Genomic DNA, 26,873 nt, shown 5'->3' with positions numbered 1-26,873 from the left:
CATATATCTGACACAGAGTGGGACTGTTTAACATCCCTTGTGGTAATACTGTCTACTGGTTGACTATGATTAAGAACAGGCACAGTGAACGCAAATTTTTCTTTATCATCTGGATGTAGAGGAATGGTAAAAAAACAGTCTTTAAGATCTATTACCAAAACCTCCCATTTTATCAGAATTATGTTAGGGCCCATCGGCTGAATGCATTGATTTATTTTCCTAAGATCATGCAGTAATTGCCATTTACCTGATTTTATTCTTTATTACAAACACCGGAGAATTCCAGGGGCTTGTCGTAGGCTCTAAGGCCCTGATTCTGTATACGACACCCAGGAGAGGTGTCCTATACAGAATTGGTCCTACACTAAACCCCGATTCTGTAACCTGGTGCTTAGCTTGGTACCTAGCCAGGCTAGGTGCCTAGCCTGGGCCAATCAGGCCTTAGCATTAGTGGGGAAAGGTGGCCCGCTATGCCTAAGGCCTGATTGGTCCAGGCTTCTAGAGCCTGGGCCAATCAGGCCTTAGATTTAGCGGGGATGGGCCGGGAAGGGGCGGGCCCGTCTCATTTCCATGAAGTGGGCCTGTCGGCTGGACGGCAGCAAGACCCGTCCAGCCGACCAACATTTAAAGGTTAGTTGGGGGAGAGAGGTTAGCTTTGGGGGGGGGGGTTGTTGGGCTTTCCGGCAGGAGGATTGGGCATCTTCCTGCCAGCGATTACCAGTTTGGGGGGAGGGGGTTCCAGGGGGGTTCCGGCAGGAGGATTGGGCATCCTCCTGCCAGCGATTACCAGTTTGGGGGGGAGGGGGGTTCCAGAGGGGTTCCGGCAGGAGGATTGGGCATCCTCCTGCCGGCGATGGGACAGGCGGCCGCGGCCGCTATACTTATTGCAGCAGGGAGATCCCTTGCTGCCATAAGTATAGCGGCTGCGTCTACTTACAATGTAGACCAGCATTTTGCTGACCTACATTTTAAGCGTCTCTTCCTCTACTAGGGAGACGCGTAGGGCCGCCTTGGTTCGCCTAAGGCCCGCCTAAGGCCCTTAGGCGAGCTTAGGCATCTTGCGGGCCTCTCTAGGCTCCCGGAGGCGCCTTCAATATAGGCGGCCTGCCTGGGGAGCATTTTTTAAAAAAACGTGCATCCCGATTGGCTGATTAGACAGCTGTAGGACGCCTACAGCTGCCTAAAATCTGGACGCACTTTGTAGAATCAGGGCCTATATGTTTACCATTCAATTGTTCTTGAACTAATTGATGTAAAGTTTCTAACTTTGGCTGGGTTAATGGCCATTGATCAACGCACAATGGAGTGTTAGCAAGCCACTTTAAGGGCAATGCTGTGTGACTCATTAGTGTATCTGCAGCAAAGTGTTGAATTATGATAACAAATCCCTTCTCCAGAGATTTAGATGGACTGGCAAGATATATTGTCTGACAGTGGCTGTCTGCTGTGTTCCTTCTACCGTGACTGTCAGCCAGTATTTACTTTGTATCGCTTCCTTGTTTCCCCCAATTCCCCACACTTGCTTCACTTGATCAATGGGACACTCTGATGGCCATTGATTCAGAGCTATTACCGTGACATCTGCTCCAGTATCTAATAACCCTTGAAACAAAATGTTATTGAGATAGACATTCACAAAAGGACGACTGTTACCTATTATTTGTGTAAGATAATATACTTGCTTTGTAGTTGAACCACATCTTTGATTCACACGCAACACCTCTTTTCCTCCTGCAGGTGAGAGAAATGGCAAGAACTGTGGCAATAACTGTGCAAATGATTCTCCTGAACACACAGTTTGGGGAATGTTAGTCCAAGTTTGCATCTTTATTTTTCCTATGTAGTCAGCATCTATCACTCCAGGAATTATAAACATACCCTTTAGGGAGACAGAAGATCTGGGTAATACCAACCCTACAGAATTAGGAGGTAAAGGTCCCGAAAGCTGAGATTCCAATCGATATATTTCTCCTGCTATTTTCAATTCCTGTTCTGCTTGAATATATAAGTCTATGCCTGCACTTTGAGTTGTTTCAGATTTTGAATTTAATACAGTTGGCTTTGCACTTGAAATTTCAAGGGGCATGGTAGGGTAGTCTCTGTTTGTACCGGGGCAAGAGACCTGCCCGATGGGTTGTGTTTCTGAGCGACATTGGTTAGCCCAATGATATCCCTTCTTACATTTTGGACAAATACTAGGTGGTTGCCCTCTGTTCAATATAGGCAGTTTATTAATATGTGCCTTGCAGTTTCTTTTGAAGTTTCCTGGTTTCCCACAGCCCTAACAAGTGTCTTTTGGAGTGGATCTTTTTTGTACTGCAGCTGCTAGAAGGCTCATTTGATATGTTTGAGTACCAATGTCAGCGCAAGCTCACAGCATATCGGCTAAGGTAAGATCTGCCCTGTTGCCTAAGCCTTGCAATGCTTTATGGCAATCTAAATTGGCATTGTCTTCGGCTAATTTCATCATTAAATCACTTTGATCCTCCTTATTATCTACTTGGCTTTGTATTGCTTCCTGTAACCTGTTTATAAATTCTATATAAGGCTTGGTGGCTCCCTGTTTGATGCTTGCATAACTTTTAACTGGTGTTCCTGAGGCTGGTACCTTATGATATGCTCTGAAGGCACACTGACTCCCTATCGTCAGCGTTTCTGTTGGAAGTACACCTTCTTTACAAAACTCCAACTTTCATTTATAAGTTATTAATTTCATATACTTCCAATAGAACGTTAAGATCTATTGAACAGCATTTGCTGAAGATTCCCTCTCTTAGAATTATTAATACTAGATGGCAATTGATTTTTTTCTGTTACAGCCCCCCAAACTTGGAACTCACTTCCTATTCACTTGAGGGAAGAACACAACTTAGAAAAATTCAAAAGTAAACTAAAGAGCTTTCTTTTTAAAGACGCCTTTGAAAATTAACCATTTAGTCTTCCAACCAATTTTACTTTTTCTCTCTAATTTTATTGAAGTAATTTTTAACTTCCCTTTCCTTATGTATCCCCCTTATATGTCTCTTTAACTTTTAAATAATTTGTAGTTCTTATCCCTCTCTTCCCTTATGTTCTTAGTTTTCATAAGTTTGTCAATAGTTTTGTTAGACCTGGTCTTTGTTATTCATTGTATTGTTCACCATACTTTGAAATTTTATTATTATGTACATCGCTTAGAATTATGATTAAGCGATTAATCAAATCTCTATTAAACTTGAAACTTGTTGGGGAATAGTAGAGAAATTTCCTGTTCCATATAACTTATCTGGGGTATAAAGCCCTCCAGATTGTAAACGTGATATAAAGGTTACAATAAAGTGATTCCCTTGTTTATACATTTAATGATTCTAAAAAGCTTACCATCGCATGTGACATTCTAAAGGTTATAATGCATGCACCTCGTGATCATCCTTAAGCTCAGCGCATGACACGTAGGCAATATCTGTCTGCTGCCCATATAAGGACTACGCGAATAAGATAAGGGTTAATTTGTGACAGGCAAGGGGGAGAGAAGGAATGATTCACTATTCTTTCACAGGGGCTTAGAAAATCAGTGTGCTGACCTTGCCCAGTTTCAGAACTGTGTCCAGGGTCTCCTCCTCCTAACATTTGGGACTCGACTCCATAATCCTTGTCCCCGCTGGACAAGGAGGTGTGGCCAATATCAGCGGCGAGAGTGAAACTTGCTCCAGAGAATTGAGCGCTCCCTCGCTCAATTCCACCATGGATCCTGCCCTCTGAATCTGTAGCTGAGTGCCCTCGGTATGCTGCCGCTCCAAATATTGTAGCAAAGTTGTTTGGATTAGAGAGGATGAGAACACTGGTGGCATCGCCGCTCTCATCGCTCCTTTTCTTTTAGAATGAGGCATCATGATGAAAGCAGGTAATAAAATTACCACACCATCAAAGAGCTTAAAAGTAAAATGTCAGCGTCCATCAGCCATCTTGTTTTCTGTCCGGCGTAGATGACCCTTTTAATTATCCAATCTTAGAAAAACTTTGCTCTCATAAACTGGAATACAACCTCCTATAGAGCAAAAGGGCCTCTGCTTGGATCTTGTCTCGACATGCTACTTACTACATGGAGAATAATAAGTACGGATAAAGAGATTATGCACCACACAAGATTCTTTTAAGTACAATGCTATAAGTTTGGCATCACGGTTCAATCAAAGAGGATACCCCACACAAACGGTAAAAAATGCATATAAGAGGACCAAATACACACGTGCCCAATGGAATAGGTCAGGAGAATTAGGCACACAGAATTCCCTTACATGTGTATTATCTTACTCCACCAAGGCTCAACACATACAGTGAGCAGGGCCGCTATCAGAAATTTCTGGGCCCCTTACTGAGCAATCCTATTGGGCCCCCCATGCACCCCTCCCCCCCCCGACCCCTCTTCTTCCATGGGCCGAATACACACATACTTTTCTCTGTCGCCGCACTCTTTGACCAAAAGATTTGTAAGCCTGCAACCACGTCAAGGTAGACTCTTTCAGCAGGCCCCTAACCTAACCTAAACTAAACTAATCTATACCTATCTATTCTAAATTAACATATGTCTAATACTGAACTAATAACAAACTAACAAACATCTGCATAATAAATAACTAATAAATAATAGTGCTAGTAGCTATAATTCACTTTTGAATGTAAAATCTCAGTTAAGGATTTCTAATGACCTTTGTAGGCCAGAAGTAGATCACAATATTTTTTGTAACAAGTATTAAATGTGTTTTTATAAATACTGTAAGCTTAATAAATATATCAGAAAAAACTACACATCTGAGCGCATATCTGAACATACACATCTGAATGATCCCATCCTCCTCAGCTTGCCTATAGCTGCATCATGCATGTTAAAAATGTACGATATGTTGATATGTGCACCTTCCTTCCTTCCCATCCATCCTCCTCAGCCTGTCCTTACACATCCACAGCTGCATGTTAATGATGATGTATATGTTATGATGATAAATAAGTGCATATGAGCACATCATTAACATGCAGCTATGGATGAATATAAAAAAGAAACAATATTCTGTACAATTGTCAATTTATAAATCAGCGTCTTCTTCCCACTCTCTCTTCCCCAATTCCCTTCAGCTTCCTCAGCACGCTCTCTCTCCACTTTCCTTCAGCGCACGCACATAAAAACAAACAAGTAATTTATATCATTTTCATTCTATTCATTCATAGAAATTAAAGTCTAAATAATGCCAGTCACATAACAAAACATGATTTTACAAAAATAATTCCCTGCACAGTCAAGCCTGCAAGGATTACTAGATGTCTTTCAGCAGCTCCCCTCCCTCCCTCCCCCTTACCTTTGTGGCCAAGTCAAAATGATCTACCAACAATAAAATTTTAAAAACACAAAGCATGCTGTACACAGAGAAAATGTTAATTATCATTTATATTCCGGGGGTTTTCAAAGAGGTCAAGGCAGATGACTTTATGCAATGTCACCTCAGTAACTATACAAAAATAGACAAATATTCCCCCTCACTTTTTACTAAAACGCAATAGCGTTTTTTAGCGCAGGGAGCTCCGCTGCCCCACACTGCTCTCAACACTTATAGGCTCCCTGCGCTAAAAAACGCTATTGCGGTTTAGTAAAAGGGGGCCATAGTGCAAAATATAGACAGCATATATAAATTCTCAAAGCAGACACATTTTGATCACAAAATTGAAAATAAAATCATTTTTCCTACCTTTGGTAATTTCATCAGTCTCTGGTTGCACTTTATTCTTCTGACTGTGCATCCAATATTTCTTCCCTTCTTTCAGCCTCCTGTATGCTTCCTCTCCTCCAGACCTCATTCCCTCCCCAAACTTTTTCTTTGTTTCACCCTGTCCCTTCTTTCTTTTTCTCTCTCTCCATACCCCCTTTCTTTCTGTATGTCTGTTTTTCTCTCTCTCTCTCACCCTGCCCCCTTCTTTCTTTCTCTCTCCACACCCTCTTTCGTTCTGTATGTCTGTCTTTCTCTTTCTCTCCGTGCCCCATTTTTCTTTGTTTCACCCTGCCCCCTTTCTTTCTTTCTGGCTTCCTGCCCCCCCCTTTCTTTCTTTCTCCCTGCCCTCCCCTATGCCACCACCATTGGGAAAATGCTGCCACAGCCACTGGGGAATAGGCTGCCAATCAGGAACAGGCCGGCGCCGAGTTCGCCCTGCTTCTCTTCCCCACGGGGCCGACCAACTCTCGCCAACCGACGTCAATTCTAACGTCGGAGAGGACGTTCTAGGCCAGCCAGGCAGCGATTGGCTGGCCCAGAACGTCCTCTCCAACGACAGAATTGACGCGAGTGGCGAGAGTTGGTCAGCCCCACAGGGAAAAGCAGGGAGAACTTGGCGCCGGCCTGTTCCCGATGGCGACGGTGGCACTCAAGTGGCTAAAGAGCCGCAGTTTGCCGGCCTAGGGAGAACACTGGAGGGTGGCCAGCTGTGCACCCCCTTGGGATGTAAACCTGGGGCGGGGCGGATCGCCCCTCCCTCCCTCCCCCACCTTGGTATGACACTATCTGTACCTCACTCCCTCCCTTGACCAAAAATTCTCCTTTCTTCTATTCCTCGTGTACATAACCATCTCTTTCCCTCCCTTCCTCTCTCCCAAGTCTATGCCTTCTGTGTCCAAAAATCCATTCCCACCCCCACCTCAGCATCTCTTTCCCTCCCTTCCTCTCTCCCAAGTTCATGCCTTCTGTGTCCAAAAACCCATTCCCTCCCCCACCTCAGCATCTCTTTCCCTCCCTTCCTCTCTCCCAAGTCCATGCCTTCTATGTCCAAAAACCCATTCCATCCCCCACCTCAGCATCTCATTACCTCCCTTCTTCTCTCCCAAGTCCATGCCTTCTGTGTCCAAAAACCCATTCAATCCCCCACCTCAGCATCTCTTTCCCTCCCTTCCTCTCTCCCAAGTCCATGCCTTCTATGTCCAAAAACCCATTCCATCCCCCACCTCAGCATCTCATTACCTCCCTTCTTCTCTCCCAAGTCCATGCCTTCTGTGTCCAAAAACCCATTCAATCCCCCACCTCAGCATCTCTTTCCCTCCCTTCCTCTCTCCCAAGTTTCTCTGAGTGCCCCCTCGTACCTGTCATCCCTTTTAGTCTGAGGAACCTGTCCCTGTCCACCCTCTCTATGCCCCTAAGTATTTTGAAGGTCTCTATCATATCCCCCCTGAGCCTCCTCTTTTCCAGAGAGAAGAGCCCCAGTTTATCCAGCCTCTCAGCATCTGGAAAACTGCCCATATGCTGAGAGGCTGGATAAACTGGGGCTCTTCTCTCTGGAAAAGAGGAGGCTCAGGGGGGATATGATAGAGACCTTCAAAATACTTAGGGGCATAGAGAGGGTGGACAGGGACAGGTTCTTCAGACTAAAAGAGACGACAGGTACGAGGGGGCACTCAGAGAAACTGAAGGGAGATAGGTTCAAATCAAATGCAAGGAAGTTTTTCTTCACCCAAAGGGTCGTGGACAAATGGAATGCGCTCCCGGAGGAAGTGATCCGGCAGAGTACAGTACAGGGATTCAAACAGGGATTGGACAGATTCCTGAGGGAAAAGGGGATTGTGGGGTACTGAGGGAGGTGCTGGGGTGTTGCATAAGTATAGACAGCTCACCAGGTCGTGCAGGTGCAAGGCCGGAGGGTTAGGACATTGATGGGAAGATAGGACTTCGATGAGAAACCTAGGGGGCAAGGGGGCCCCTTCTGGTGATTAAGGCAGGTCATGACCTGTTGGGCCACCGCGGGGGCGGACTGCTGGGCGGGATGGACCTCTGGTCTAACCCGGCAGAGGCACTGCTTATGTTCTTATGTTCTTAAGTCCATGCCTTGTGTCCAAAACGCACTCCCTCCCCCCTTATGTGTTCCGCGTTTGCCTCCCAGCCCATCTTTGTAACTTTTTCAGCAAAACGGAGCTCGAGCCGAGCGGCTTGTCTCCTGTTTCCTGCCTGCCCTGCCGCGCACAAATAGCCGACCGGAAGTATTCTCCAACGTCAGCGCTGACGTCGGAAGGCCGGCTTTGCTTAAGCCCTCCCTCCGACGTCAGCGCTGACATCGGGGAACACTTCCAATCAGCTATATGTGAGCAGCAGGGCAGGTAGGAAAAGAAGACGAGCCTTGCGGCTCGAGATGTATTGAACTCCGCGGGTCCCCCATCCAGCTCTCTCCTGTGCACCCCCTTGGGGCCGACCGCCCCCCCCCCTAGGTATGCCACTGGGACCGGCGGTTGAAGAACTGTGGCCTAGGACCCTGGGGGAGCCCGGGTCCCCTGTCAGCTCCGGGCCCCTGAATGCAGGACTGCTAGTACTGCCCTGATGGCGGCCCTGACAGTGATAATAAGTCAACATTGGCACATACTGAGCCTTCACCCTAATTTGAATAAGTATCCGAAATTCACATATAAACGTGCTAGAAACTTGGGTGAAATACTTAAAACACCGCAGTTAAAAGAAGAAGAGAATCTGGGACACGCCCCTTGTGGGCAGTGCTCAGTGTGTTCAGTATCTATGCATATTACCGAGATAAAAATACCACGGTCGCAAAAAACATTTAAGCTAAGATCACGCACAGATTACCCCTCCGGGGGGTGGTATACACCATAGTATGCCCCTGTGGCTTATACTATGTAGGTCATATCCAACACCAAATTAAGAGTACAATCACAGAACATTTAAGCACCATTAGAACAGGAAAAATGGAAGCTCCGTTAACTAAGCATTGGATCACTGCTGGAAATACGTCAAGTGAATTACATTATACAATTATGATTAAGGTAATTTTACCTCATGGTGGTGATTTGTTCCAGTCTTTACTCTATAAGGAACAGAAGCTATCTTTTAATTGGCACACCGTACAACCATGGATCCTCAACCATGAAGTTGAATGGCCTGCCAAAATAAGCTAGAACCCCATTGGATTACAGCCCTGAGGATAAAAATGATAGTAGTGGATAGGTCCATTGACGGTCAAATGACCGGGAGTCTCTATACTGAAAAGGAGCTCCTTGGTGGTTACCCATTTCAACGATTAACCTAGCTGGAACTCTCAACCGAATAAGTGAATTAGAAGCATTGTCAGGTAAAATGAATTAAATTAAATTATAGAAATTGTTAGGTTTTATTGCAGCATATGAATTATAGTAATGAAGTGCAATTTAGAATGTTTATGGATGTTATCATTATGATAGTATTTACGTTCCAAACCTCTCTGATGATGGACAAAACTGAAACTCATCTGGAATTGGAAGCTTTTGGCGATTAATGAGAGTGGAACATATAACTGGCGTTTTGCAATGAACATTAACATTGTTTGACCTCATGGGTTTTGGACACTATTGATCACATATTGGGTCAAGCTAATGAGCCGCGGTGATTTGAGAAGAAGAGGATTTGGATTGGTCAAGCAGAGAGGTAAGTGCTTATTGATACAAAAGTGAACATTTGAAAACTAACTAATGAACTAAATGAACTGTATGAATTTACCATAACCACAGCTCAGTCTTGCTTTTCCTTTTGCACATGATTACACGTTGCACCTTATATCTGCACTTTATAATTGTAATTGTTTGTTTATTTTTGGTATAAATTGTAGACATAGTTGGAAAAACTTTTAGCAAATAAAAGTAATTAAATAAAACATGAAATGGAATGACATTCAGAGTATAGAATTTTATAAAGTGAATGTTAGGAAGTTTGTTTGAAGATCTCAGGTTTTTTAAATTCAATAAGTTTTATTGTTTTAAGTATGGTACAAAAAGAAAGAACAATGTACAACATCTTAGTACAGCAGTGAAACAGTGGACGAAGAGAGAATGTAAGTGCAAGTACTACAATGGTAACAGTACAGTAAAATTTTGTGAATAAGTTCAGACACCAACTGGTCCAGTATCTCAAGGGATGTCACCTTTTTTATTCAATATTACCCTGGAACCTCGTTTGATAGCCCTTAGGACAAATCCTGAAATCGTGGGACTCCGCATGGATGCACTTGAAGTGAAGCTCGATATTCTCATGTACAATATAGGTCTCTGACTTCAATTGAACATATTCTAAGGACCATTCAAGCTTACTCGCTGGTTTCCGGTTATAAAATTAATTTATCTAAAACCGAGATCATGCCTATCATTTGCCCTGAGTGAATCTGTTGGTCTTCATTGGACTGCTAATCGAATCAAATATCTTGGCATCCTCTTTGAACCCACCATGGATAAGACTGTATCATACAATGTTGAATACATCTTGTCTAACATCAATCGTCTACTACCTGCATGGTCTCCCCTCAAGCTCACTTGGTGGGGCAGACTTGATACTATCAAGATGATGGTCACTCCAATAGTCACTTATGTCCTCAGCATGCTACCTTACTTGCTACCTATAAACAGATGGAATCTTTACTGCTCTCTTTCCTCTGGGATAACAAGACCCCTAAAATTAGTGTCCATAAACTGAAATGTCACAAATAATAATAATAATTTATTTCTTATATACCGCCAAAGCCGTAATAGTTCTAGGCGGTTTACAATAAAGAAGGGCTGGACAATCAGCGAATGGGTACAATCAGCAAAAGGGTATAATCAGCAGATACAGTCAGCGAATGGGTACAATCAGCAGATACAGATACAATTAATATATGTAAGCAAGGAACTGGTACAATAACGATCAAAGTAAGGAGATCGGGAAGGAATGTACGGAGGGAGGTCTTTGGAAGCAAGAGTAGGGTAAGGTGTCAGGCTACAAATCGGTTAAATAGATTAATTTTTAATAATTTTCTGCAGTTTAGGTAGGATGAGGAGCGTGAGAAAATATTGCTCAGCTTTAGATGATGTTCTTGGAAGGCTAGAGTTCTGAAGGGGGGAGTTGGTTTTCCTTGCTTCTACACCTATCACTTGGCCTATATACTTAGATATGGCGCAAGATGGTTTTTCCATGTGGTGCCATCTTCTACCTGGTACTTGCTTGAATAAAAAAATGACACTATTCCATTGTGCTATCGCCCCTTCATGGAAAAAACACCTTCAACTTCCCCTTCTGTTATTTTAGACCAGGGGTAGGCAATTCCGGTCCTTGAGAGCCGGAGCCAGGTCAGGTTTTCAGGATATCCACAATAAATATGCATGAGATAGATTTGCATCTCAAGGAGGCAGTACACGCAAATCCATCTCGTACATATTCATTGTCGATATCCTGAAAACCTGACCTGGCTCCGGCTCTTGAGGACCAGAATTGCCTACCCCTGTTTTAGACTTTACTATTCAAGCTATCATAGACGTGCATTCCTCATCCATAATTCGATGGGCGAGCACTTAGTCTATCCTGCTATGGAGTAACCCCATGATACAAATTCAAAAACAGCCAATTTCTTGGCTTATCTGGAGAAGATGCAGCATTTGGTGTGTGGATCAGCTCTACAAGGATAATGCTTGGACTCCATTCCAGGATATCTGCCGTCAGCATGGCCTCCCCCCACAATCAGTTCTTCAGATGGCTGCAACTTACGCATTGTTTGCGGAAGCTTCTGACAACTGTTATACTTACTTACAAGTCTCCCTTCTTTCTCACTCTAATCAGATTACGTATAAGCGAGGGGAGGTATAAGGGTCTGCGATGCCATAAATTCTGTGCTGCTAAAGGTCTTAGAGAAGTGTGGCATAAGGACATGGGTATGCAATTAGATGACGACCAATGGTCCACTGTCTGGCTTAGTTTATATAAGTAACAGCAAACCCTCATGAAACCATTTGTTATTTTTGATTTTCCTACCTTTAATGGTGCTAATTCATGTAACACCTGATTCCATGTTTCTGCCTGGTTCATTAATGGGGCCTCTTAAAGTCCGGAGGGAATTTAAGAAAGAGAGGTGAAATTTCATTTAACTCAAGAGAGTATTGATCTGTATTTTTTTAACCCTTCTAAATTAGAACTATTATCAGGTTGAATATCCAAATTTATGTTCCAACTGATTACATAATGGTCACTCCATGAAATTGGATCACTCTTTACCTGTATAGAATTATCTCCTATATTATGAGAAGTCAAAACTAAATTCAATGTATGTCCTTTTTGATGTGTTGTCACCTTAACCCATTGTTCCAACTTCAAATCCACTAACAAGGCCTGAAAATAATTTGTTTTATAGTCATTCACCATATCAGCCTGAATATTAAAAATCTCACAATATCATTAACCTTGAATCTCACTGATAAGTTCTCTATAGTCTGATATATATTGTTCCATGTCTTGACTGGCAATCACGGAGGACAATAAAATAAGTCAGCCTTCTCCTCCCAATTTGAACCAACAATAATTCCTTATATAAAAAAGACTCTACCTTCAATTCAAACAAGTGTAGCGACAATTTATAACCAATAGCTATCCCTCCCCCCTCTCCTATATGACCTTAAACGAGAGAAAAACTCAAAATTCGAAGGGAGTGCTTGATATAAATAAGCTTCTTCATCTGTTTTTATCCATGTTTCCGTAAAACATACAATCTCCACCTCTTTATTTACTAACAAATAATGCCCGCGATTTTATTCTTTACTGATCTACAATTAATAGCAAAATGTTGTATACATACCTGTTTCCACCCTCCTATAACCTCCACCCTGCCGATCAGAACTTGACTAAAGCTGCTAACCCAACTGCTGAGCGGTTTCCTTTTAAAATGCCTCCCGAACCGGGCTTACATTGAGCGGTCACGTGACTGCTTTGAAAATTGCGGCTGGACTCTCCCTGCTTGTCATGCACTAAGATTGGGGCTGTAATATTGAGCAGTCACGTGACCACTATGAAGATGATGGCTGGACTCTCCCTGCTTGTCAGACAGGCACTAAGATTGGGGGCTGTAATATTGAGCGGTCACGTGACCACTTTGAAGATCACGGCTGGACTCTCCCTGCTTGTCAAATAGGCACTAAGATTGGGGCTGTAATATTGAGCAGCTGGACTGTTGGGCTTTACTAGCTACTCACTGGGTGTTCTACTGATGTTTCTTTTATTTGTATCTGTGATTGTATATACCTGCTGATTGTGTTCTTGTATGCATGAATGTTGACTAGTATTGTATTGATGGACATTAGATAACTATTGCTGTATACAGTAAAACCTTGGTTTTGTGAGCATAATTCGTTCCAGAAGCATGCTTGTAATCCAAAGCACTCATATATCAAAGTGAATTTCCCCTTTGGAAATAATGGAAACTCAGACAATTTGTTCCACAACCCAAAAACTTTAATACAAAATACTATACGTACTTGTATTGCAAGACCTCACTCATTTCGAACAGTCACTACACTCCCGCAGCGTTGGAGAGAAGAACCATCGGCTCAGTTGTGATGATGTGACGAGTGTATACTGTATATACTCGTATTGAAAGACCTCGCTCATTTCGAACAGTCACTACACTCCCGCAGCGTTGGAGAGAAGAACCATCGGCTCAGTTGTGATGATGTGATGAGTGTATACTGTATATACTCGTATTGCAAGACTTCGCTCATTTAGAACAGTTACTACATTCTTGCAGCGTCAGAGAGAGAAGAACCATCGGCTCAGTTGTGATGTGTGTATACTATATGTACTCGTATTGCAAGACTTTGCTTGTATATCAAGTTAAAATGTAATAAAATGTTTTGCTTGTTTTGCAAAGCACTTGCAAACCAAGTTACTTGCAATCCAAGGTTTTACTGTATTTCAGTTCCTTACCGCTTATACGATGTTTCTTTATTTCTGCTTCTGATTCTTCAAATAATTTTCACAATAAAAATATTGAATACACACACACAAAAATAGTCTTAACATTTAAATAAGGTTTGGGCCTTCACATTAAGAAACTTTGGATAGATATCCACTATAATAAAACCCTTAGCGCGCATGCACACGTCAATCTCTGTGCTCCGTGCCTCCGTAGTGCCGTGCCATGCATGCGCAATAGAAGGAGCCTGTGGCGGTTTCCCCAGCTGAAAAAGGAGCCTGCAGTTTGTGTGTTGCAACATAAGGAGCCTGTGGCAGTTGCGGTTTGTGAAATAAGGAGCCTGCGGTGGTTTGTGTGCGGCGGTTTCCCCAGCTGAAAAAGAAGCCTGAGGCGAGCCCTGCCAGGGCTGCTTCCGGAAACACGGGAGACTTCTCAAATAAGCCAAAACCTGTGTGCTAGCGGATGCTGCAGAGGGGGGGGGGGGGGGCAGGGAAGGGAGAAGGGGTACTACTGGACAGGGGGGAGGTAAAAGTAAGGGAGAAGGGCTACTGCTGGACAGGGGAAGCAGGGAAGGAGTGCTGCTGGACAGGGGGAGGTAAAAGGAAGGTAGAAGGGCTAATGCTGGACAGGAGGAGAAGGAAGCAAAGAAAGAAAGTGCCCCATTGTACTAAAAGTTTACACATCTATTCTAGCACCCGTTAATGTAACAGGTTTAAACACTAGTTACTTTATATTATAACACATAAATCCACTGAAATTTGTTTCTTTATTTATTCTTAGTGCCACCCTTAAACCTCACTGAGAATGGATTGGAGTGCCCTACTTGCTATACTAATAGTTCGTATGAATGTAGTCCAAATGGAATCATGAAGTGTACTGGGAAAGAGGAACAATGTTACTATTTTAGTGCTACTATCAGGAGACCAGGTATGTATTGCAGATTTCAGGATGTGGTTTGAAGACATGCTCACTTGATCCCTGCAGTCCTCACATTCAGATAATGAGAAACAAATATTGTATAACTTTATGCTCTACTCATTTCAAAAAGTTTATCTGCCAAAGTGCAGGTCCATGAGGCCTTTCTCAGGCCCACCCAAAATCAATGCTCTGTTGGCATGGCTGAAAGGGACGCAAGTGGCAAGCCCCACCAGCAAAGATTTCCTTCAAGCAGAAAGAGCAGTGATTCTGAACAACTGCTGCCTCATCTCTCGTGCTACTAGCTGCCAATCCCTCACCATATCTTCTATAAAATTGCCCTACTATCATTCAAGATTCGTCAGACAAACTTTCCTATTTTCTTAGACAGACTGTTAATACCTCATACACTTCCTAGATCCCTATGTTCAACCAATCAAAATCTCCTCTCTGTACCCTCTTTAAAGATCATTGGCACCAGACGTAACAAGATCTTTTCTGTCAGCACACCTCTGATATGGAACTCACTTCCGGCCTAGCTTAGGGCTAGATCTACTAATCCCCGATTCCGTGTCCGATCCGTTTCTGATTGCATGCAGGCTGACAAATTCACAAAAGGCCTGCATACAAATGGGGATGATCATTGACACCCCCCCCCACCCCCCCACGGCACAGATCGGTAGAAAGCGATCTTTGAGCATGAGCAAACCCTGACAGTAGTAACGGGAGAAGCAGCCTCCTGTCATTGCTGTCAGGGCTTCTGCCAGCTTTTTTTCTTTTTTTCATTTTTTTTAATAGGCCACAAAATAGAAGGAGAAAACGGAGCAGTGGCACTGTGAGAAGTTTTAGTTTTATTAATTACAAGCAGCAAGGGAGGCTAACTCGGTCGCAGGCAGTGTGGGGTAGGCGAGAGGTAGCTCCGCCCACCCCAGCGCGTCATCAGCACTGCGACTCGGCTCCCCCTTAAAGGGGAGAGCGCCAACGGCACGCAGCCGTTCAGCACGCGGTGAAGGCGAGCGGCAAAGGCGCTCGCCTTAGCGAGAGCACCTTTGCGAAGACGCCTTAGGGAAGTGCCAGGAAGCAAGGCCAACAAATTATCAAATGAATTAATCCCAAAACTAAGTAGTAATCTGTCATACAAACTCGTGTGGTTGGTCGAGGCAAAGGGAGGACAATTAATTTGGTAGGAGGACTCGTGGGTACTTACTGGTACAGAGGGTTAACACATACATCACACATACAGCATAGGCAGCTCGGAGGAGGAACAGGTTATGAGCACCTACGGAAACCAGAAGATGAGCTTTCCAGTCTTCTGCACCAGTTGCAGTATGTATGAGTACCTCCCCTCGGGGACTATGGCATACATTTGCAGCCGGTGCAGGGAGCTGGAAATCCTGAAACAGCAAGTCTAGTTGCTGGAGGGAACGATGAAGGAACTAGAAGAGCTTCTCATCAATAAAGAGTTAAATCGAACGCAGGAGAGGTTGATTGTGGAGTCTAGCACTAGTGATGTGATTGAAGAATTGGAGAGATACATCGAAGATGCCCACCAGCAGATTGTGGAGATCCCGGGGCTTGAGATCTGCGACCAAACAACCCAGGAGGGTGGAATAATTGAAGCAGAAAGTGGCACCAATCCAATCAGCACAGACGAAAGACCATCTGAGGATGTGACACAGAAGAAAGAAGATATGACTTACGCTGAGGATACGGTCTTAAGACCCCCGAGGAACCTCCAACTATAGAAGATTGGGATTATAGTCGGAGATCCTATAATAAGAAATGTGGACAGCCACATTGCAGGAGGAAGGGAGGATAGACTGGTCACCTGCCTGCCTGGAGCAAGAGTGAAGGATGTGGCCAGCAGGATTACCAGGATTATAGATGGAACAGGAGGACAGGATACTGTAGTGCTCATCCACGTGGGAACCAACGATGTATGCGGACGGAAGTATGACAGGGAAGTAATGAAGGACCAGCTTCGCTCACTTGGAAGGCAGTTGAAGGTCAGGGAGGTGAAGGTGGCTTTCTCGGAAATCCTTCCGGTACCGAGAGCGGATGCAATGAGACAGGACGAACTGAGAGCTGTGAACGCCTGGATGAGGCGTTGGTGCAAAGAGGAGGGTTTCGACTTTGTGCGAAACTGGACAACATTTTGGGGAAAAAGCAGGTTCCATAGAAAGGACGGACTACACCTCGCCAAACAGGGAGCGAGAGTCCTGGCTGAGAACATAAAGAAGTCCATTGAGAAGGCTTTAAACTAGAGATCAGGGGAGAGCCGACAGTCGACAATCGGTCGATGGCCCGGACACCAGGATATCCTGAGGAGGCAAATTCAAGCAACCACACTGATATAGGGCAAGAAAACGAGGACACTACAAGAGCCGATGAAAAAGATCAAATGGATACAAAAAAGGATGGGAGAACCACTATATCCAGTAAATTGGCATGAACAGAAATTAAATGTATGTACATGAATGCCAGAAGCTTGGGAAACAAAATGGGCGAGCTGGAAGAATTAGCAAATAGAAAACAACTGGGTATCATAGGAATAACAGAAACATGGTGGAATGAAGAGAATGAATGGGACACGGTGTTGAAAGGATCTAAACTCTACAGAAGAGATAGGATTGGGCAAAAAGGGGGAGGTATTGCCCTGTATGTCCATGAAGAAATTGAGTCTGTTAGAGAAGGAGAGACAGAAGCAAATGGTAAACTAGAGTCACTCTGGATAAAGATTCCTGGACAAAAGGAAGCAGACATACGAATTGGACTTTATTATCGACCCTCGCGACAGACTGAGGAAACAGACCAAGAAATGATGGAGGAAATTAATCGTAGATGTAAATCAGGAAATACGACGATCATGGGAGACTTCAACTTTCCGGGGATCAACTGGAAATTGGCAACGTCAAACTGCGGAAGGGAGTTAAAATTCCTTGAAATATTAGGAGATTGCTTCCTTGAACAAATGGTAGGAGAACCGACATGAGGAAATGCAATCCTGGACTTGGTCATAAATGGCATTACTGGTAGGGCAGCAGATATAGAAGTTACGGCCCCGCTAGGGACAAGTGATCACAATATGATCAATTTTACCATTGGCATCGGAAGGGGGAAACCAATTAAGACTGGAACCACGACCTTTAACTTTAAAAGAGGAAATTACGACAGCATGAGAACTATGGTTAGAAAACGGCTCAAGAAGGGCAAAGCGGACATCCAAACAGTTGATCAAGCATGGTCTCTACTGAAAAACACCATCACAGAAGCAAAGAATCTTCACATACCGAAGATATCCAAAGAAAGGCGAAAAAAGAACAAAGGAGAACCAGCTTGATTATCCAATGAGGTGAAAGATGCAGTGAGGGAGAAGAGGAACTCGTTTAAAAAATGGAAACGAGAAAAAACGACGGAAGCCTAGAACTGTCACAAAATCGACCAAAAAAAGTGTCATAAAGTGGTAAGAGACACCAAAAAAGTCTATGAGGAAAAGATAGCGCAAGAAGCCAAAAACTTCAAGCCTTTTTTTAGATATATAAAAGGAAAGAAACCAGCAAGAGAGTCAGTGGGCCCTCTCGACGAACAGGGAAGGAAAGGGTCAATCAAAGAGGACAAACAGGTTGCCGATAGGTTAAATTCATTCTTTGCCTCAGTTTTCACAAACGAGGACATTACAACAGTGCCAACCACAGGGAAGATACTCACCGGGGGTATAGAGAAAAGCCTCACAACAGTAAATGTGACATTGGACATGATATACTTTCAGATTGACAAACTAAAAAGCGACAAATCCCCTGGACTGGATGGAATTCACCCAAGAGTATTAAAGGAACTTAAGGTGGAAATTGGCGAATTATTACAATCTGTAGCTAACATGTCTATTAGAACTGGGCAAATACCAGAAGACTGGAGGATAGCAAATGTCATCCCAATTTTCAAAAAAGGATCAAGAGGAGATCCAGGAAACTACCGACCTGTGAGCCTCACATCGGTTCCAGGGAAGATAATCGAAACACTGATAAAAGATAACATTGTACAACACTTGGAGGATCACAATCTAATAAGGGCTAGTCAACACGGCTTCAGAAAAGGGAAGTCATGTTTGACAAATTTACTACAATTCTTTGAGAAAGTGAACAAACAAATGGACAGTGGAGAGCCAGTGGATATAATTTACTTGGACTTCCAGAAAGCGTTTGACAAGGTCCCACATGCAAGGCTTATGAAGAAACTACTAAGCCATGGAATAGGAGGAGAAGTGCACAGATGGATCGGCAAATGGCTAGAAAACAGAAGGCAGAGGGTTAGCATAAATGGGAAATTCTCGGATTGGGAGAAAGTGACTAGCGGCGTGCCCCAGGGCTCGGTTCTTGGGCCTATCTTGTTCAATATTTTTATAAACGATCTAGAAGAGGGAACAACATGCAATATAATAAAGTTTGCAGATGATACAAAACTATGTCGGGCGGTTGACTCTCAAAGGGACTGCGAGGACCTCCAGAAAGATCTGAACCAGCTTGAAACGTGGGCAACAAAGTGGCAGATGAACTTTAACATACACAAATGCAAGGTGATGCATCTAGGAAGGAAAAACAAAGAACACGAGTATAAGATGTTGGGGGTGACATTAGCAAAATGCGAACAAGAAAGGGATTTGGGGGTACTGATTGACAGTACCCTAAAGCCATCGGTACAATGTGTGGCGGCGGCGAAGAAAGCAAACAGGATGTTAGGCATAATTAAGAAGGGGATCACGAGTAGATCGGAAGATGTCATAATGCCACTTTATAGAACAATGGTCAGACCGCACTTAGAATATTGTGTCCAACACTGGTCTCCATACCTCAAGAGGGATATAACTCTGTTGGAGAAAGTGCAGAGGCAAGCCATGAAACTTGTCAAAGGAATGGAGCATTTGAGCTGTAAAGAACGACTCAGGAAACTGGGATTGTTTACCCTCGAGAAGAGAAGAATGAGAGAGGATTTGATAGAGACTTTTAAAATATTAAAAGGATTTGATATAATAGACCAAGAAGCTGCATTGCTAACATTTTCTGATGTGACACGGACAAGAGGTCATAGCCTGAAACTGAGTGGCAGCAGGTTCAGGACAAATGTCAAGAAGTTCTGTTTCACACAGCGCGTGGTGGGTGCTTGGAATGCTCTCCCGGAGGAGGTTGTGGCGGAGACTACTGTATTGGGATTCAAGCACAGGTTGGATGCACACCTTCTTGCATATCATATTGAGGGATACGGTAAAGTCGGGTCTCCAAAAAGGAGTACCTAAATGGGCCGCCGCGTGTGCGGAGCACCGGACTAGATGGACCTCGGTCTGATCCGGTGAAAGCGTTTCTTATGTTCTTATGTTAAAAAAAAAAAGCCTCCCGACTGGCACATCCCCTGACCAGCATGGCCTGACCCGACATCCCCGTATTTAAAAGTTTGGAGCAGGAGGGGTGCTCAGTCCCTCGTGCTTCATAGGCCTCCCCTCCTGTGATGGGCACGGCCCAGCCCTAGCCCGGCACGACACCGTCCGTACCTAAAAGTTAGGAGCAGGAGGGGTGCTCTGTCCCTCCTGTTCCTCCTGACTCCAGCGATGCATCTGCCTGGGTCTTAGGCCCTGCCCTGGTGCATCATGTGATGCACAGGGAGGACCCTAAGGCCCTGATTGGCTCAGGTACCTCTGGATCCTCCCCCCTTGGGAGGGGCCTGAGGCACCTGAGCCAATCAGGGACTTCCTTAGGGCTGCGCACCCCTCCTGCTCCCAACTTAGAGGTATGGGGGAGCCTGGCTAGGGGGGTCGGGGGGGTGAGTCCCGTCCTGGTCGGGGGGGTGAGTCGGTTGGTGGAAGGAGAGAGTTGGCATCCCTCCTGCCATATTCACGCAGGTGGGGAGGGCAGCGTTTGGTGGTGGCAAGAGGGAGTGGACATCCCTCCTGCTATTTGTGGGTTGCTGGGGGGAATCGCATGTCGGAGGGGGCCTAGGCCAATTTTTGACAGGTCTGCTGTCTTTTCATTTTTTTAATGGGGCAGATATTTTGCGTGTGTAACACACGCAAAATATCTGTGCCAAGGAAAAAAATGAATAAAAAAGATAGGCAGACCTGTTGGTAACTCAAACCCGATTTAAAATAGCCAAGCAATTGTTAGTGAATCAATCGTTTGGCTATTTTGCATGGGGTTTTACTAATTTGCATGGGAGGATCGGGATCGGATCACTACACAGGTTAGTGAATCGGGTCAGAGGGAAATCAGGTCGCAAACCGATTGGTACACGATCGGTTTGCTTAGTGAAACGAGCCCTTAGAAAAGAATCTATAGCAGATAAGTTCAAGAGCTCCTTGAAAATCTTTCTTTATAAGGATGCATTCGAAAATTAAAACTATCAGATTCAGATTAAATTTTCATTAGAATGCTTTTATGACTTATTTGTTTCCCTTATTGTTAATATGTAACTCGCTTTTGAAATTTTTTTATAAGCGTTTGTATCAAAATTTAAATAAATGTGAAACTTGCTCAGTTTGCATACAGGCGCAGAGGCTGGCAGTGTCAGCGACTCTGGGACACAGCTGCCAGAAGCATAGGGTGATAGTGCTCTTTCTGCCAGGTGGAAGTCTTATGCTGGTGGGGCTTTGAGGAAGGGGAATGCTAGAGGAGGGGAGGAAGAGGTAAATCTTTGGGCCCAACTTTCTTGGGCTCCGACCCACTCTAAATTGGCTGACTGGCTGTTCCACTGGTGTCTGACATCATTTAGTAACAGTGGATATAGATTCACTATACACAAACATTCCACAAAAAGAAGCATTTATAATAATAAAACCCTAGCCGCGCATGTGCACTTAAAACTCTGTTTCTCCATGCCTCCGCATGCGCAGTAGAATAGAAGGGGCATGCGGCAGTTTACACTTTGCTCTCCCTCGGTGATGCTGCGAACCCAGAGCCACTGGCGATGACCACGGTGGCCACTCCTCCCTCCCGCCCTCTCTCTGTCTGCCAAAAAACCCCAAAAGAAAAAAAAAACAACAATCGCTGGCACGTAGGGGAAAGGGGCGCTTCCGGTTGCGGCAGGGAAGGATGGGACTTCTCCCCCCCCACAAGCAACAACAAAAACTCCTGATGCCTGCGGCTGTGATCCCTCCCCCCACCCAAAGTAAACTGTCCTGGAGCAAGGGCGGAGGGGGAGATCACTTCCAACTGTCCAAAGAAGGAACCATCAGGTTAGATGGTCACCTGGGGGCAGGAGCAAGATAATTAATCATGAGACGAGGGTGAAGGAGAATGATATTTGAGTGGGGGAGGAAGCAGATGCCTGAGTAGGAGTTGGGGCCTGGGTTGGTGACGAAAAGAGAAACATGGGAGAAGAGAGGCTTTGGGTGGGTGAGAGAAGCGGGCATTTGGAGGGCAGGTAGGAGAGAGAGTACACGAATGGGATGGGCCACCACCACCTCGGCGAGGGAGGGCTAAAAGAGCCTTCCCCCCCTACTCCGGAGAAAGTGAAAGCATGGAGGAGTGCGGAATTGTGCGCTGATGCTCAGTTCGGCTCGCCATGTCCCAGCAGTTCATGAGCATCCTGCAGAGCATCATCAGGTGGCGATCCAGCACCAAGGGTGAACGAACAGAGTCTGGAGGGACGAGACACGTTTGCCCGTTGTGTAGCTGGGCAGGTGTGTGGGCAGCTGGCCACAGCTGGATTGAGGAAAGGGCAAGGGTTCCCTTAGCTAGCACAGCTGGAAGGTGGCTTCACTGAGGGTCTGGGCAGGAAAAGAGACAGAAAGAAAAAAAGATAGAAAGACAGCGGGAGGGAGAGAGACAGAAAGAAAGAAAGAAAGAGACAGCAGGAGGGAGAGAAACAGAAACAGACACTGGGAGGGAGAAAGAAAGGAAGAAAGAGACAGGGGGCAGGGAGAGAAAGACAGACAGACATCTATTCTAGCACCCGTTAATGTAACGGGCTTAAACACTAGTTGTCCATAATTAAGGAGACGCTAAGAAAGAGATCCACATATTTATGTAGAATGAGTTACATTTATTAAAGCTGTTCTTCAGTCAGATTTGTATGTAACTCAGAACATGTAGATTTTAAGGTTGTTGCACTGGAAATACTGCTCAGTGACATCAAATGAAGCTGCAACTGCGTTCTTAAGTACGAGTCGTACTTAAGTCAGGCATCTGTAACTCTGGGACTGCCTGTATTCCCAATATTTCGTATTCCTTTACTTTAACCAAAAACTATTTTTGTTTTTGAGAAAATGTTTTCCAACAGTTTAAAGGCATGACAATGGAGGTCTCAATAGCTTTAGATGTGCTATATGTTACTTGGTGTCAGAAAAAAAAAACATTTTGAAAGAACATCCTTTTTTTATAATTAAATAAGATTATATAAGTGATATATATATGATATCTTTCTACTTTGGAGAGACAGTGAACAGAAATTTCACTAGTTCTACCAGTGGTTAAATACATGGCACGCTAATTTGAAATTCAAAATAAATTATGACTGAAACCTTCCCATACCTGGATATCTTTTTTTAAAAAAAAAAAAAAAAAAAAAAGAAACACCAACTGATATTCAGCCTGCTAAATCCTTTAAAGTTGGTCAAAATCTTTTTTCAGTCAGCTTCTATAAATCATCAAAATAACTTAAACTATAGCAAATTCTTTAACAGGTAGGCAGATATTAATTCATCTATTGTTTTCATAATGGCTTCAGAAGTGACACTCAAAAGTAAGGTCCAGATTCTCTAACCAGTGCTGACTTCTTAGACGTCAGTAGGTGTCCAAGCTCAGAAAAAAAAACACCATTGAAACAACGTTTTTAACTGAGTTTCAAAGCGCCTTCCAGTACCTAAAAATTCAGCACCAGAATTGCGTCTCTATAGGCACTGCAGGCTGCCTAATACCACCGTGGGCATGGCTAACGCCGGAAGTGGCACTTGGTGGTCTAAAGCGCCTACACAGGCACTATTCACATCAAAGGTAGGTGCCAAAAACATATGCCTAGAAAACCCTGGCCTACATTTCCAGCGCTTATGTTTGCTGGATATGCAATTCTATACCCTGCACTATTAAGTGACTGACACGAGATTGGCAGTGCTTTTAAGGTAGTCACCAGCAATGGCACTGGTTGCAGAATCCAGTCCTAAGTTTCTTCATTTTGATCTATCACCGCTCGGCTTCCTCATTAACCCAAAATATATTCAAAAATCTTTCTAAAGCATTTTTTATATTTCAAAAGTTGTACTAAAGCATTTTTACTATTGTATTCTTAATTTTCTTAAAAATGACCATTAATCATAGCACTTAACTTTGAGTTGAAATGTTGGCCCGTAGCTGACATTCATGTTTTACAACAAAATCTACATCAGGGAACGGTCTTCTGAAACAAATATATAGGTGTCTATGAAATAATATCCATCATATTCATCCAATGACATATATAAATATCAAGATCTTTTTACTTGTATTCATTCCGTTTACATTGTTCATATCGCCAATATGCTGTGACATGACAGTGTCTTAAATTCCATTAAAAAGACTTACTGCTTTCATTGTTTGCGTGGCAATCAACCATAGGATCACAATCACTAATATTTATCCATTCAAAGGTCACTCCATTCAAGCTACAAAAAAAAAAACAGCGATTTTAAAGCTTATTAAGTGAGATTATCAATAGTATTATTAACTTAAGGACATTCAATCAAGTTCTACATTCAGTGTCTGCAACTTTCTAATAGGTAGTATTTCACAGCATTGATTTTGCAAAACCTTCCAGTTTTTTGTGAAACAATACCAATGATAGAAAGTCAGAATCGATAAGTCTCAGACTAATTTTACCTTGTGTCGGATTCTGAGTGGGTTTCTGAGGTTCTTTTCCTTCAAGGGTTATGAGACTCTACCCTTATTGCTGCAATTGAGAATCCTTTCTTGGCTTATATAGGATATCGGGGGGATTTCAGGGGAAGGGTGTAAGTTTCCGCAGCTCAGCTAATCCTGGCAGGGGGAATCCCCATCAGCTGAGCCGCCAGGAATCCTCGAAACCCTTCAGCTGATGGTGATTCCTTCTGCTGCGATCAGCTGATGGGAAGCCTATGGGTTTTGGTTTTTTCTTTGTTCTTTGGGTGGTGGGAGGGGGTTGTAAGTAACCACTGGCGAAGTAAGGGGGTCATGCTTTAAATCCTCCTGTGGTCTTCTTGTCTTTTTGGGCACCTTTGTGGAACTTAGACACAACTCAAACAGATCTAACTGCCGGCTTCTAAGTTCTTTCTAAGAAAGCTTTGATTATGGCTGGGGTATGTCCAGGTTGAAGTCTCCCTAATTCCCGCCCATAACCCACCTCCCAACACTCCCTTTTGCTCTCTGGATGCACAGCAGCTTTGAAGTGCAGCTGCACAACCAGAAAGTTCATTTTGATTATCGGCATTTGGACATCCCTACTATTAGGACGTCCAAGTGCTAACTTAGGCTGGTTTTTGGACCTTTTAAAATTTTGATTACGAGCCCCTTAGTGCTTACAAATGAGGAAAGTATTTCTGATGTTACAGTGGGTGATCATCTGCCATCTAGTGATCACTGCATGGTACAGTTTAATATTAAGACGGTTATAGAGAGGAATCATTCGAAAGAAAAAGTTGTAGACTTTTAAAAAAACTAACTTTGTTCAGATGGGGGATTACATCAAGGAATTGTTATCTGAATGGGAACGTCTGGAAGGAGTCGAAATGCAATAGGCAAAACTGAAAGAAGTTATTGTAAGGGTGACAAACCTATTTGTGAGACAAGTAATTAAAAGTAAGAAGAAAAGAAGGCTGCTTTGGTTCTCAAAAGTAAAGAATAAGAGGTTAGCTTTCATAAACTATAAAAGATTGCAGAAAGAGGAAGACGGGCAAAAATATCTGGAAAAGTTAAGCGAGGCTGGTCGAGAAGTCAGGAAAACAAAGATACCAATGGAAGAAAAACTAGCTGACATGGTAAAATGGGGAGACAAGATTTTTTTTAGATATATTAGTAATAGGAAGAAGTGCAAAAGTGTCATTGTGAGGCTCAAAAGTGAAGCGGAGGAATATGTAGAAGCTGATAAAGAAAAGTCTGAATTGTTTAACAAATATTTCTGTTCTGACTGAAGCACTGGGAGCGGGAGACAAATGAGAATAGGGACAGAAGAGTGGTAGACCCTGATCGATTTTCAGAGGGTTGTATTCATGAGGGTCTAGCTAAATTAAAGGTAGACAAAGCGATGGAGCCAATTTCATTTTCTTTGAATATTTTTATTTTTGGAAAAGCTTTTGTTTGTTCAATAAGTTTATTTTGTTGAAATAATAATAAATGAATAAATTTTTTAAAAAGTGCAACATTTACATTCAATAATCAATAAACAGCACTTGCATACTTGTTTAATCATGAATCATCTATTTACCCAACCCACCTTCCCCCCTCCCCCCTCTCCCGTCCTGGATGTGTGTGGAAAAATAAAAAAGACAAATTGAATCTGGTAGTTAATTAACTAATCCTAAAGTTATATAACAAATGAATCCAATGGACCCCAAATTTCTTCAAAATTCTTGATCCTGCCTGATTGCTCTGCTAACATTCTTTCATACCAGTAATATAAACAGAGCGTTTCCCACAAAAATGTAGAATTTAGACTATCCCAATTTTTCCAATTTATAATAATTAGTTGTATGGCCACACCAGTCATTATAAGAAGTCTATCTTTATTATTATCAATTGGGCTTTTAGGTCTCAAAGATGAACCAAAAAGAAACACATCATAAGACAATGGAAGAGAGACTCCTAAAACAAAACTAATTTTGCCCCAAATTAATTTTCAGAAATTAACGGCTCCTTTTACGAAGCCATGTTAGCGGCTTTAGCACATGCACCTTTTTAGCGCGCACTAACCCTCACGCTAACTGAAAAACTACCGCCTGTTCAAGAGGAGGCGGTAGCGGCTAGCACAGCCGGCAAATTAGCGTGCACTATTACGCGTGTTAAATCGCTAATGCGACTTCATAAAAGGAGCCCTAAGTATCAATGGATAATAAAATAAAAAGTGATCTAATGTTCCCACTGGGGTCCAAAATATTCTATATAATAGAAAAAATAAAGTTTGTTTCAGATGCTGATGCTGTACAACGCATCCTTCAAGTCCAAATTCGGGGCCATTGAGTAACAGTGATATTTTGTTGTATTTCCATAATCCATATATCCCTTAAACTTGTTTTTGGTTTTCTAGAAAGATAATTATTTATTAGTTTGTAC

General features: G+C 43.4%; 1 protein-coding gene across 1 annotated transcript in view; it reads left to right on the top strand.

Moving 5' to 3' along the window:
* The window catches only part of LOC117345759 (phospholipase A2 inhibitor and Ly6/PLAUR domain-containing protein-like), a 114,939-nt gene that overhangs the window by 71,437 nt on the left and 16,629 nt on the right, over positions 1 to 26,873 (top strand). The window contains exon 4 of the mRNA XM_033914878.1: positions 14,479 to 14,625. Within this exon, the coding sequence (XP_033770769.1) occupies positions 14,479 to 14,625 (147 nt within the window). The remainder of the gene's footprint in view (positions 1 to 14,478; positions 14,626 to 26,873) is intronic.

Source organism: Geotrypetes seraphini, chromosome 11 (genome assembly GCF_902459505.1).
Source record: "Geotrypetes seraphini chromosome 11, aGeoSer1.1, whole genome shotgun sequence".
NCBI lineage: Eukaryota > Metazoa > Chordata > Amphibia > Gymnophiona > Dermophiidae > Geotrypetes > Geotrypetes seraphini.
This window is presented reverse-complemented; position numbering and strand designations above follow the sequence as displayed.